This window comes from Monocercomonoides exilis (genome assembly GCF_001643675.1).
Source record: "Monocercomonoides exilis strain PA203 chromosome Unknown scaffold8-1962414, whole genome shotgun sequence".
Taxonomy (NCBI): Eukaryota; Preaxostyla; order Oxymonadida; family Polymastigidae; genus Monocercomonoides; species Monocercomonoides exilis.
The window spans coordinates 1,266,681-1,280,962 of record NW_027150553.1 but is presented as its reverse complement, the minus strand read 5'-3'; the positions used below and the strand labels follow the sequence as shown (position 1 = coordinate 1,280,962).

Sequence of the window (14,282 nt, the reverse complement as noted above, 5' to 3'; positions counted from 1 at the left end):
CTTCTTCATGACAATTATTCACCACATTCTCATCTGTGATTTTTCGAAAAATTTATAAGTGTGAAAAGAAAATAGTAATAAGTTTTATTATAATTTTGGTCCAAGATCAAAGATTTGCTTGTTTTCCCACTTATTTTTTATATCGGAGGTTTTGAGATTCAACATAACAACGCATCGTTTCATTTTCATAAACTGGATTTGTTTCTTGACTTTTTCATTGTCATTTCATGATTTACGCAAAATATCTGGGAGATTCTTTTTGAAATCATAAACATTCATTTATTTTTGAAGAGTTTGGATCAAATCCTAATTTCGATGTCGCTGACGTTCTTTGTTTTATTTTATTTTATTTTATTTTTTTCAAATGAATGTCCATTGTGCTTTTATTTGTGAACAACAACCAAAAATTACAAGCAATCATCACTTTGATGTTCTTTTTTGAAATAACTCGTCCTTTCAAGTTTTTATCTTCATTTTATTTTCCTTAATAAGAATATTGAAAATACTGCAAAAGAACATGATTTTTGTTTTGTGAAGAAAACACCAAAAATAGTTCACGATGACAATTAATTTATGCAGGTGAAATGATGATTTCTCATATTTACTGTGACAAAGAAAAACAACATGTGAAGAAACACTTATTGTTATAAAAAGCTGACTGATCGAGAAATATCATTCTCTCACATTTAATATGTTTGAAAATACTGGTTTTGATATTGATGTGCAAGGGCTATTCTTTTTGAAAAGTCGCAAATTCCGAATATTTTGGTTTGATAAAACATAACAATTTTTCAATTCGCATTTGAACATTGTTGTTTTCTCACTATTATATTTACAATATTATTTCAACAAATGGGTATTTTGTTCAAGTTTGATTCATGGATTAAATAAGATAAATTGCAACATGGGAATAATACTTCCTATATAGTTTTATCAAGCCCAAATATTGGGCATTTGCGACTTTTCAAAAAGAATAGCCCTTGCACATCAATATCAAAACCAGTATTTTCAAACATATTAAATGTGAGAGAATGATATTTCTCGATCAGTCAGCTTTTTATAACAATAAGTGTTTCTTCACATGTTGTTTTTCTTTGTCACAGTAAATATGAGAAATCATCATTTCACCTGCATAAATTAATTGTCATCGTGAACTATTTTTGGTGTTTTCTTCACAAAACAAAAATCATGTTCTTTTGCAGTATTTTCAATATTCTCATGAAGAAAAATAAAATGAAGATAAAAACTTGAAAGGACGAGTTATTTCAAAAAAGAATATCAAAGTGATGATTGCATGTAATTTTTGGTTGTTGTTCACAAATAAAAGCACAATGGACATTCATTTGAAAAAAATAAAATAAAATAAAATAAAACAAAGAACGTCAGCGACATCGAAATTAGGATTTGATCCAAACTCTTCAAAAATAAATGAATGTTTATGATTTCAAAAAGAATCTCCCAGATATTTTGCGTAAATCATGAAATGACAATGAAAAAGTCAAGAAACAAATCCAGTTTATGAAAATGAAACGATGCGTTGTTATGTTGAATCTCAAAACCTCCGATATAAAAAATAAGTGGGAAAACAAGCAAATCTTTGATCTTGGACCAAAATTATAATAAAACTTATTACTATTTTCTTTTCACACTTATAAATTTTTCGAAAAATCACAGATGAGAATGTGGTGAATAATTGTCATGAAGAAGTTAATATTTATTTTTTTAATTCAAACCACAAATAATTGAAGACCACAGAAAAAGATTTTCAAAGTTTCAAAAAAAAATCAAACAAAAAAAAAAAATGTCAAAGTGATATTTGAGGACTCAATGAAAATATACTCTAATTAGAAGTTGCATGTGTTTGTTCATTGTTTTCCATTTTGTTGTCAAAGACAAAAACTTCATTTTCACATTGGAAGCCATTTTGCCAACGCTGATGCGTTTTTCATTCTCCATTCGAATTTGAATGAGCTTTGTCTTTTCACAGCTGGGAGCTTTGCCATCTCATGCTCCACAGGTTTTCACACACAAAGAGCCATCACCATTTTCTGTGTTCAACAAATGGACACTGAAAAGGAATCACTGGAGCAAGCCAGCTCGATCTCCAATGTTTGATTCTGCCTGAATGTCAAAGAGCTCTTTAACACATTTTCTTTCTGTTTTACTTTTTATTTTTGATTTTTTTTCCCCCCGCTGCACAAAGCCTTTCAACACGAAACAAAAAAGTGGAAATGGAGCATAATCAAGAAAAGAAAGAATCCCAAAAACAAAAATAGAATTTCAATCACAATCACAATCACTAAAACAGAAAACAAAAACTATTTTCTTGTTAAATATGCAGGAGAAAAACAAAATAAAATTCATATAAAATTGATTATTACAAAATAAATAAGTCACTTCTTTTTGTTTAACGAGCAAAAAGAAATTTTAATAAAATAAATAAATATTTCTCCATTTATAATTTGCCCAACTCGCTTCTTGACACAAGTGAAAGTGTTCCACTTCTATAAGACACTACAACCATACTCGGTGAAGTTCCTTCTGTTGAGTTACAATCAATCTTCAGCTTTCTCATCCCCAGATGACCTGTCGAAACACTGAATAGCGTTCTTATCGATGAAAGTGCTCCTGTTCTAATCGAACTCTCCGTCCTCCCTTTCCCAATAACTGAAATCTTCTTTGTCCAAATATCAATCGTTGTTGCTTCGCTTGTGTGATTCCCTTTCATCAGCGTGATTGATGAGCTCAGCTCTTCCAAACCCGTCTCCACTGCATGTCTCAGCGTCTTACAAGGTGCCGACTCGCCCATTCCACACAGCCCACTCGAGTCGCTTCCATTTACCCCCACAAACAGAATCTTCGACCATTCGTTCAGCCAATCCTTCTTTTCTGTGTACTGAAATTTCCAACTTTTTGAACTCGAATAATCATATCCGTAGCACACCCTCTGGTCATCTGTGTTTGTTGTGTAGCATTCTTTGAACGGGTTATTTTGGGATAAATATAAATTGTTATTATCGTAATATATCATATCATGCCCATAAGGGGGATTGGATGAGCAGTTGCATTCATGAAAGAACAAAAAATAACAATAAAATGCGTCATTTGGTACTTTTGATTGAGCAGGATAAAGCCAAAATCCCCCGCCCTCTTTTAATGCCGAACATGAAATGAACTGAATGCTCCTCATTTTGAATTGTTCAGGCACATATCGGCAAAAGAAGCCTCCGCCATAATAATTTTTAACTGAACATGAAGTGAAGCTGCAGTCAAACACACACGCACTCTCCCCTTCTCCATTTTCTGTTTCAATGCATCCTGTTTCTGAAACCTGAAAATTTTCGAGATAAAGTCCTCCTCCCCAGCCATAAGCAGAACAGTTTCGAAATTCACATCCGCTGATCCGAACACATGATGAAATCACATAAATACACATCCCTCCACCACATTGATTTTGCGCGGTGCATGAGTTGAATGAGTTGTTTTCAATTTCAACAGATTTGATTTTTGCACACATAACTCCCCCTCCATCATAATGGGCATAACAATCATTGAATGAGCAGTGCTTAATAGAAACTGATGCGTTTGATTGACTGTGCATGCAGATGGCCCCTCCATTTGAAGCAACGTCTTCCCATGTATTTTCTGTTCCGGTCGTCCTCGATCCGTTCCACTCACACCAAATAAATGAATTTGCTCCATTGAATGTTTCATTCTGTCTATCTGGCTTTATAATATTATCTGCAGTTCCTCCACATTCAACATTCCTTGTCCGACAACATCCAACAAACGAGGTGTTTGAAACAGCCAGAGATGCAAAGGGGTTGTTGAGTGAGGGGACAATTCCGCCATCATATGCGTTGCAAACTGATGAAAAGGAGCAGCTGTATATCATACATGAGGTTTGAGATGAGGAAGTGGTTGAAGGTGAACATGCCTCATTTGCTGTTGAGATGTTGAAAAAAGTGAGTCTGGAGAGGGATATAAGGGGTATTGAAGGGGATGAGAGGAATGGGGCTGATGAGACACAAAAAGAGAAGAAGTGAGATTCGCACGCTGAAGCGATTCTTTTTCCTTCAATTATTTGTCATATGCCTACCATGCCTCTCTACGAGATATTCATCAAGATTCAAATGAGCCTGAGCTCCCTTTTCCTTCCTCTTCTCCTGCTTCTGAAATGCATATTTCCAAAAGAAAAGTATCTTTTTCCTTCAGTTCCACAAAATGCAAACGGATCTCCAATGCTGTTTGTCTTCTGTTTTTCCCCACATTCCTTTTTGGCTGTTGCAATCGCCTGCCTTTTTTCCAATCCAGATTCTCTTCAAAAGCCATCTTTCCTCATTCCATATCCACGCATTGGCATTGAAACATTAGCATTCAATATTCTTGCAATGGCTCCAACTTCGTAAATATAATATGGTTATGATGAAAAAATTATGATGAAAAAGTTGATGATTATTGAACGTTTGACTCAACCTTCACAATTCGCTGCACCAACAAATGCTCTTCCCCCACCTTTCTTCTTTCACTTCTTCGCTATCTCAAATGTCTGCTCGGAAAAAATACCAAGAGAAGGGATATTGAAAATAAGATTCTTGAAGATTTAAAATTGTTATGAAATGAACCGAAGCTGTTGAATCACTTTTTTTCTGAGGAAAAATTGCAGGAAGAAGAAAGAATGAGTAGATGAAGATGAGAAGGAAGAAGAAGATGATGAAAGGGCTCCTGTTTCAATCGAACTCTCCGTCCTCCCTTTCCCAATAACTGAAATCTTCTTTGTCCAAATATCAATCGTTGTTGCTTCGCTTGCGTGATCCCCTTCTATCAGTGTGACCGATAGGCTCACTTGAATCACACTCTTTTCAACAGCAATACCAATAGTTCTGCATGCATATGATTCATTCGCCCCACAAAACTCTTCTGCGCTCCCTCCCCTCGATGCCACAAATCGGTTTAAAATCCCTATCTTCAGCCAATCCTTCTTTTCCGTGTCCTGTAATGTCCAACCCGTTAAACTCGAATAATCATGTCCATAACATGCTCTCTTCTCGTCTGTGTTTGTGGTGTAGCATTCATAAAATGGATTGTCTGAATTCAAAATGATATTATAATAATCCAGATATACAATGTCGTGGCCAAGTGGAGAATTGGCTGAGCATTTGCATTCGTGGAAGAAAAGAAAATAACAATAAACTCTATCTTTTGATGCTGTTTGTTGATTTGGATATAAAAGCAAACCTCCGCCATATCCCATCGCCGAGCATGAAATAAACTGAATGCTCCTCATTTTGAATGCTGCAGGAACAGTTCTGCAATACATTCCTCCACCCCAATTTGTATTCAGCGAACACGAAGTGAAACTGCACTCAAACACACACGAGCTCCCTCCTTCTCCGTCTTCTTCCCCAATGCACCCTGATCCAGACACACCAAAATTGTCCAATCTCAACCCTCCCCCATCGTAACTTGCTTTGCACATCTGGAAGTCGCACCCACTGATAAGAGCACATGAACTTATTTGGCAAGCATACACCCCTCCCCCGCCATAGTTTTGTGCTGTGCACAAATTGAACACGTTGCTCACCATTTTGATCGTCTTGATTGCATGGCACATGATTGCTCCTCCATGGTAGTATGCAGTGCAGTCATTGAATGAACAATGCGAAACTGTTAGTTCTCCAGAATTGAGATTGTACATGCAGATGGCCCCTCCGCTTGACACTCCATCAGTCCACGAGTCACTTTCTCCTGTTGTCCTCGATCCACTCCATTCGCACCAAGTGAATGTATTCTGTCCATTATCCGTTGTGTTTTGTCTGTCTGGTTTCAATGGTACCTCTGCAGTTCCAGTGCATTCAACGTTTCTTGTCCGACAACACCCAATGAATGAAGTGTTTGAGGCTGTCAGAGAGGCCAAGGGATTGTTGATGGAGGGGACAATCCCGCCATCATATGCATCACAAACAGACGAAAAGGAGCAACTATTCATCAAACATGATGTTTGGGTTGACATTGTGGTTGCAGGTGAATATACATCAAGTGCTGTTGAGATATTGAAAAAAGTGAGTCTGGAGAGGGATATTAGGGGTATAGAAGGCGATGAAAGAAATGCTGTTGAAGATGAGATAAGAGATTCGCATGTCGAAACACTTCCATCTTCGCCTCCTTCTCTTTCCCTTGCCTCTTGGTGAAATTTCACAAAATACCTCAATATGGCCGTATCCCTTTTCCCATCTCTTCTGCCCCTTCTTCATCGTCCGCTTTCCCCATATTCCTTTTTCTTCTGTTGAAATCTTCTGCTTTTTTTCCTAAAATCCATTTTCTTTCATCGCTTTTGAATGCACATGCAAAAACCCCTATTATCATAAAAACATAAAGAAAAAATATTAAAAATATATAAAAACATCCAATATGAAATGTAACAAATCAGTACCATTTTCTTTTTGCAATCTTCTTCCTTTTCTTCTTCTTCTTCTTCTTCTTGACTTCCTGTCACATTTCTTCTTCAGCCATTTCTTCAATTTTCCGATTATTCTTTTCTGTTGATTCCCCTCCTTCTTTTTCAAAATTCAACATAAATCTTCAAAGCCCTCCTCTTCCATTCATTTCATTTAATACCTCTGGCTCATTCTTCGATATTCTCAAAAAAATTGTGTTGCCTGATTTCTGAAATGCATCCAATGTGCTCTTTTCCCCATGTTCATTCATTCCCTGAAAACATCCTTCCATAAATCTTAATCCCTCAAAAATATAAAATAAATATGTGAAAAATTGGAGAAAAAAAATAATACAAAACAAACTCTGAAATATATTTATTGCCAATCTTCACACACTTTCTTCTTCTTCAAAAGCCTCTCAAATTATTGTTCTTTTCTGCCAACAAAATTCGCCTTTTCTGTTTCCGCTGCCAATCTCAACATCAATGAAATCGATTCTGTTCTGCTTCAAAAAATTTGCTTTTTTCCAATTCTTGGCGCTGATTCCACTCAAATAATACACAAATAATAAAAATGCTTCAATAAAATTTTTAATGAAGAAGAAGATAATGACAGCGATGATGGCGATGATAGAGATGAAGATGATGAAGATGGTGAATGCGATGTTATTGTCAAGTTTGAATACTATATACCTTCTGTCAGAAGATATTCTCAGCATCACGGCCTCGTTCTCTGATTCAATGGATAACCCTTCGATGACATAAGGCTGAAGACAAAGGCAAAATGACTCAAATCCATTTTGCCTGTAATTTTCCTCAGCTGCTTGTATAACGCCAAACTGTCCGTTTTTCTCGTATTTTCGCCTCTCAACCCAAGTAATCTAATCCAGTTCCATCGCTCCCCTCAGTCCATAAAAGCAATGTCTTGCCCTTCTCATCCCAAGAAAGGCACCTTGTTCTGCTGCAGCTGTCTCTAATCTCCTGTTTCAGTCATTTGCCCCAATCTCCCCAACAAACTTAAAAATGAAAATGTCCTCTTCCTCTTTTTAAAAACGTTCCCTTTTCATTGAATTTGGCTGTTCTTCCTTTTGGCCTTGGATGTCTTTCGACCCCGTTGATTTCTGCTCCATTAAAATTCATTTTTCATCAAATTTCTATCCATCGCGCATGCTGAGTCTATAATAAGTCACTTAAATATTTATGACAAAATACATTCAGGCTCTAATATATTTGTAAGGTATCATTTGGCTCCCTTCCTCGCTGTTCTGCTCTGCAAAGAATAGATTGTCCATTTTTTATAAGTTGTCTGAATCACGACTTTGGAGAGGATACGGATAGAAATATCTTCACAATCAACAGAAAAATATAAAATACATACATTGAAAATTCTGCATTTCCATCGAAAATATTGTTGCTCCCCAGTATTCCAACAATCAAAATGAACAATTTCATCTTCCATCAAACAGATATTCTTTTGTAATACTCAACCTTTTCACTGGAAATATTTCACTTAGTCAATCTGCCTTTGTTTTAGCTTCGGAATCTGACCCCGTTGACAGTTTCTGAGCGTTTGACATTTCTTGATCATTTTCCATAACGAATAAGAGCCACAAAAGAAAAGGAGCACAACTCGATGTGCCGTGGCTGAATGGGCATATGAAGACAATGTGGTTGTAAAAGGATGGATTTGTGGTGTGGGGTGAAGGAGTTGAGTTCTTGGAGGAGGCAGGGTTTAGAGAGGGAATGGAACGATTAAAGGTATTTTTTGTGGAAAAGAGGTATTTTTGTGATATTTCAGAGGCAAAATGGATGTTTGGGAGATGGATTGGGATGAGGTTTGGAGGGATTGTTTTTCGATTTTTGTGAGTTGGAAGGTGTGGGAATTGTGTTTATTATTTGAGAAAAGGAATTTGATGTGTTGGAGGTGGGATAAGAGGGAAGATAAGAAGGGCAGAAGATGGGTGAAGCGAATGGAATATATTTATTGGAGGAGAGGACGAGAAATGGAGAGATATGTGGAGGAGATTTTTTTTTATTTTCAAATGCAGAGAGAGAGGAGGAGTTCATATGAGGCGGAGCAAGGTGGAAAAGTTTTTGTGGGCTTATGTTTGATAAGAAAGAGAAGCGGGGTTGAAGGGGAAAAAAAGTGAGAGATATTTTTTTATCTTTTTTATTTTTTATTGAAAGGACAGTTTGGTCGCGCCTCTCATTTGCGGGGCAAGTGTTGGAGGCGGAGGCAGAGGAAGACGGGAAGAAGGAACATCAGCACTGGCACTTTGCATTAGAGGTGTGGAGATGGATTCGTGACAGGGATGGATCGAGATGAGGTGCTGACCACGAGAAGATGTTTTGCGCCAGAGACATACAAAGAAATGGAGATATTTATTTTTATTGGTTGGAAGAAGGGGAATGGGAGCTGGGGAGACAGGGATTGTGATATTTGGTGGGATGGTATTGTTGTTGTTTTGGGGGGAAATGGAGAGAAGAAGAAGAAGATTTTGGCAAGAGATAGGAAGGGATTCTTTGGATGGAATCTTCTTCATTGCTTGTTTTTTTATGGAATGGAATTTGTGGAGGTTATTTGGGTGGAAACAGAACAGAGGATTGAGCTTTTGTTAATATTTTAAAAAGAAGAAGAAGAAGAAAGAAAAAGTCAGCAAAAGGTGGTTATTGTGAAAGATATAGGTTTGCATTTTTTTTAAAATTATTTTAATTTTTCTTCACATATTATTATTTATGAAATTAGGATTTTTGCAGGATTGCTCAATGGCAATGAATGAACAAGGAATATGTCAAGAGGGGATGTTGGATGCATTAAAAGAAATCTGGAGATAATAATTGGAGGGCGTTTGGTGGAGTGAGCGGACGCAAAATATAAATGAAAGGAAAAGAGAAGAAGATATATTTTTTTGAAGGTTTTGGAAGGCATATACGATGAATCTTGTTAAAAGTCAAAAATGAGATCAAGGAATTGATGATGCAGCAGAAGAAGAAATTCAAGAAAAATTGAGAAGAAGAAGCGGAAGATGGTGAAAAGAAAATGGTACGGGGCTTTTCATATTTATTATTGAAATTTTTTTGCAATTTAATATTTTTGTATATTTTTAAGATTTTTGTAATATTAAATATGTTTTTCAATTGATAATAGGGACGTTTGTATAAGCCTTCAAAAGCGATGGAAGTGAATAGAATGAGGAGAGAAGGCAGAATTTGATCCCAGAAGAAAAGGGGATTTTAAGGAAAGTTAATGACGAAGAACATTTGAATGCCGTTTCCATTTAGCGGAACAAAGGGGAAAAGATGCTTTTCTCTTGGGAATATGCATTTCAGAAGCGGAAGAAGAAATAGGAAAATGAAGAGTTTCTGTGAGCGAATCACACTTTTCTTCTTTTTGTGTCTCATCAGCCCCATTCCTTTCATCCCCTTCAATACCCCTAATATCCCTCTCCAGACTCACTTTTTTCAACATCTCAACAGCAAATGAGGCATGCTCACCTTCAACCACTACGTCATCCCAAACATCATGTTTGATGAATAGTTGCTCCTTTTCGTCTGTTTGTGATGCATATGATGGCGGGATTGTCCCCTCCATCAACAATCCCTTGGCCTCTCTGACAGCTTCAAACACCTCATTCACTGGATGTTATCGAACAAGGAATGTTGAATGCACTGGAACTGCAGAAGTTCCATTGAAGCCAGACAGACAGAATGAAACATTCAATGGAGCAAATTCATTCACTTGGTGCGAATGGAACGGATCGAGGACAACAGGAGAAAGTGACTCGTGGACTGATGGAGTGTCAAGCGGAGGGGCCATCTGCATGCACAGTCAATCGTCGGCCGCTGTTTCAGTTTCGCATTGTGCATTCAAGGAATGTGTCGCGCATTGGTGCGGTGGAGGTATTAGTTGCTATAATATTAAATCGGTTGAGATTGTGAATAACACGTTCAATTCATGTAATGCGCAAAATCGATATGGAGGAGGGGTGTTCGTTTATACGATTTCATCATGTGTTCGGATCAGTGGATGTGAATTCCAGAATTGTAAAGCAAATAATGCTGGAGGAGGACTTTATCTTGATTATTTTAATGTTTCAGGAACTGATTGCATTGAAACAGAAAATGAGGGAGGGGAGAGTGCGTGTGTGTTTGACTGCTGCTTCACTTCATGCTCATTGACAAGCAATGGAGGTGGAGGCATGCGTTGTGTGACTGTTCCAAGTCAGTTCAAAATGAGGAGCATTCAATTTATTTCATGTACAGCAAATGGATATGGTGGAGGGTTGGAATTGTATCCAAATCGAGCAACAGCGCCAAATGATAAATTTTATTGTTATTTTTTGTTCTTCCATGAATGCAAATGCAGAACAACCTCCAATCCATATGGGCATGATGTGATATATTATGATTATTACAATGTCATTTCGACTTCAGGAAATCCGTTCCATGAATGTTACACAACAAACACAGATGGCCAGAGAGTATGTTATGGATATAATTTGTCGAGTTCAGGGAGTTGGACATATCAGCACACGGAAAAGTGGGATTGGCTGAAGGACAAGACGATTTATGTGTCAGTGAATGGAAATGATTCATCTCCACTTTGTGGGACAAATGAGTCAAATCCGTGTAAAACAGTGAAGAAAGCGTTTGAGATGTGCGAGGTGCAGATTAGCTTGACAATCACGCTGCTGGACGGGAATCACACAAGCGAGGCAACAACAATTGAGATTGGAGAAAAGAAGATTTCAGTCATTGGGAAAGGGAGGACGGAGAGTTCGATTAGAACAGGAGCACTTTTATCTGTAGGAACGCTATTCAGCGTGTCAACAGGTCACCTTGGTTTATTACACATGAAAGTTGATTGCAACTCATATATAAATCCTTCTTCGTCGAGTGTGGTTGTGGTGTCTGATGGGGGTGGGTCACTCTCATTGGAGGATGTTGTGATCACCACGAGTAGAATAGGAAGTGGAACGAATGAAATGTTTTTACCGGCAAATATTTTCGATTGATAAATTTATTTTAAACAAATATCACTTATTTTATATACAATTTTTATCACACTTTTTTTTTTCTGTTACATCAAAATTAACATCATTGATATTTTTCTCGATTTCAACTTTTCTTTCTTCTTCAGCTTCGACAAGTTCATCATCATCATCATCCTCTTCTCTTTCTTCTTCTTCTTCTTCTTCTTCTTCATCTTTTAATAATTCTTCTAATATTTCATCAAATTCTTCTTCTTCTTCTTCTTTTTCTTCTTCTTCTTCTTCTTCTTCTTCTTCTTCTTCTTCTTTTTCTTCTTCTTCTTCTCTTCCTTATTCTTTTTCTCTCCCTCATTCATTTCTCAAGAAATATTCCCCTTTTGCCCTCAAACGCAAACAAAACCAATTTTTGTCCGGTTTTTCATCTTCTTCTCTTCTTTCTGCATTTTTTGAGGCTTCGAAAGGGAAAAAGAAGAATTCGAAGAAAAAATTAACTTCTTCTTCTTCTTCTTCTCTTTATTCTTCTTCTAATTCATCATCATCTTCTTCTCAACAATATACAATAGAATCTTCATCAACAAAACGAAATGGAAAAGATGAAGAAGAGAAAGAGAAAGAGAATGAGAAAGAGAATGAGAAAGAAGATGAAGAAGAAGAAAATGAAGATTATTTCTTGAACTTAGATGATGATGATGATGAAGATGAAGATTATAATGATGAAGAAAGTGAAGAAAAAGAAAGAAGAAGAAAACAAGAAGATGAAGAAGAAGAAGAAGAAGAATCCGATTTTAATTCATCTTCATCTTTTTCTTCTTCCTCTTCTTCCTCTTCTTCCTCTTCCTCTTTCTTCACTGAATGCTTCCTCTGGACAATGACAGAGCTCCAGCGCAGAGAATACCAAGCTGCACGCGAAATCGTCCTCTTAATCGGCTCTGAAGCAAATCGCCTTCAAATTCAACTGGAAAAATGTATTTTGGCAATGAACCATTTCAAAGAACTTGTTGCTCTGTGTGTGAATCAGCCGAGGAATGAGAAGGAGAAGGAGGAGGAGGAGAGGGAGGTGTGGAGGGTGTTGGAGAAGAGGAGGAGAAGAAGAAGAGAAGGAGAAAAAGAAGGAAGGGAAGAAAGAGAAAGAGAAGAACAACCAATGCCATTGAATAATACAATTGAAGAAGGAGAGAAAGGAAAGAAAGAAAAAGAAGGAGAAAGAGAAGGAGAAGAAGGAGAAAACAATGAAGCCATCAAAAGCATAGCAGATGCACTTGAGGTGTTTGAGTCCAAGCCGTGGCTGTTTGTGGAGATGATGGGGTGTTTGTCGTTGGTGATGGAAGGCTTCATGCGATCTGTGCAGAACACACGCCTGTTCCTCCACAAGACGCTGGGCGAGCACAAAGAGATGTTTCTGGTGAAGCTGGAGAAGAAAGACAAAGACGTCTTTGCATTTGCGATGGAGCACATGGAAGAAGTGAAGGCAGTTGTGCTGGAGAAGAAGGTGATGGATCAGCTGTGGGAGATGTCGGAAGAGAAGACGCTGCATCTGCTGGTGGATTCGACTTCCACCACATTCAACTTTGGAAGTGGTGGTGGTGGAGGAGGTGGAGGAGGAGGGAATAACTTGAATTCTTCTTCTCATTCTAATTCTTCTAATTCTTCTCAATTGTCATCTGATAGCGATATATCTTCTCCTTCTCTTTCTCCTTCTCCTTTATCATCACCATCACCTTCTTCTTCTCCTTCCCCCTTATCATCTTCTTCTTCCTCTTCTTCCTCTTCCTCTTCTTCTCGCTCCATCCCCTTCTTCACCACCTCCGTTGCCTTTGAAGTGAACGATGTCTATGCCTCCCTGATGCCCCAGCACCCCGAAAGAGCCATCAAATACCTCGACCGTGTTCTCCTTTCTGACTCTTCCCGTGTGCGTGCATACGGCGACATCATGGCGTTGCTTTATGCCGAGTACAAACCGTCTGGCTTGCTTCCCTTTCTGCAGCAGGCGTCAAACTACAGTGTGACAAAAGCACTGCGCTTGTGTGAGGAGAGGAAGTTTGCAGTGGGCTTTGCTCTTGTTGAGGCGAAGATGGGGCTGTTTATGCGGGCGATGGACACGCTGGTGCTGAGTGTGCATGATGTTGGGCAGGCAGTGGAGCTGTGCGAGGAGGAAGGGAGAGGGATGGGAGAGGACGAAGAAGGAGAAGGAGGAGGAGTTGGAATTGGAGGAATTGGAGGAATTGGAGGAGGGATAGGAGAAAGAGATGGAGGAGAAGGAGGAGGAAAAGGGAAAGGGCAAGGGCAAGGAATAAGCCATCTTGTGCGCTTGGGGCTGGAAACGCAGAGTGTGCTGGGGATGACGCGGATGCAGGCAGATGCGCCGTTGATGACACAGATCATTGCATGTGCTGGGGCAAAGATGAAGCCGCAGGTGCTGATGCAGCTTCTGCCTGCGGGGAAAGTGATTGTTGGGGTGAAGCCAGCGCTGATTGGGATGCTGAACGAGAGGAGGATGAGGCATTCGGTGCTGCGGATGGCGGCAGCAGCAGGGAAAGTGGACAGCGTGGAGCTGATGAAGAGGATGGTGTGGGTGAGGAAGAAGGCGATACATGTTGGAGGGGATGGAGTGAGGAGAGAAGGAGGAAGAGAAATGGGAGGAAGGGAAGGAGGAAGAGATGAGAGGGAGAGAGAAAGAGAAGGGAAATGGGGGGAGGAGAAGGAATGGTGTTGTGCGTATTGTGGAGAGATAGTGTATGGATTGAGTGGAGCAGGCATTGGAGGAGGAGGAGGAGGGGGAGGAGGAGGGAGAAGGGGAGGAGAAAGAGGATTAAAAGAGCAATGCAGATATCTGAGGAAATACAAGGAAAGTGTGA

The 14,282-nt window shown here is 38.6% G+C and overlaps 4 protein-coding genes across 4 annotated transcripts; 2 read left to right on the top strand and 2 right to left on the bottom strand.

The window, feature by feature from the left end:
* Nucleotides 1–2,148: 2,148 nt before the first annotated feature.
* MONOS_16344 (uncharacterized protein) lies at nt 2,149–3,895 on the bottom strand (the record flags this gene model as incomplete). Its single annotated transcript, XM_067869260.1, has 1 exon — nt 2,149–3,895. The coding sequence occupies one exon, from the start codon at nt 3,893–3,895 to the stop codon at nt 2,456–2,458; it is 1,440 nt and encodes a 479-aa protein (XP_067733066.1). The 3' UTR covers nt 2,149–2,455.
* Nucleotides 3,896–4,612: 717 nt separating this feature from the next.
* Nucleotides 4,613–5,587, bottom strand: MONOS_16345 (uncharacterized protein; the record flags this gene model as incomplete). The annotated part of the gene is made up of 2 exons (XM_067869261.1): nt 4,613–5,088; nt 5,239–5,587. The coding sequence occupies 2 exons, from the start codon at nt 5,585–5,587 to the stop codon at nt 4,613–4,615; spliced, it is 825 nt and encodes a 274-aa protein (XP_067733065.1).
* Nucleotides 5,588–5,696: 109 nt separating this feature from the next.
* Nucleotides 5,697–6,191, top strand: MONOS_16346 (uncharacterized protein; the record flags this gene model as incomplete). The annotated part of the gene is made up of 1 exon (XM_067869262.1): nt 5,697–6,191. The coding sequence occupies one exon, from the start codon at nt 5,697–5,699 to the stop codon at nt 6,189–6,191; it is 495 nt and encodes a 164-aa protein (XP_067733064.1).
* A 6,212-nt stretch (nt 6,192–12,403) lies between these two features.
* On the top strand, nt 12,404–14,282 carry MONOS_17146 (uncharacterized protein; the record flags this gene model as incomplete). Its single annotated transcript, XM_067870038.1, has 2 exons — nt 12,404–14,160; nt 14,273–14,282. The coding sequence occupies 2 exons, from the start codon at nt 12,404–12,406 to the stop codon at nt 14,280–14,282; spliced, it is 1,767 nt and encodes a 588-aa protein (XP_067733063.1).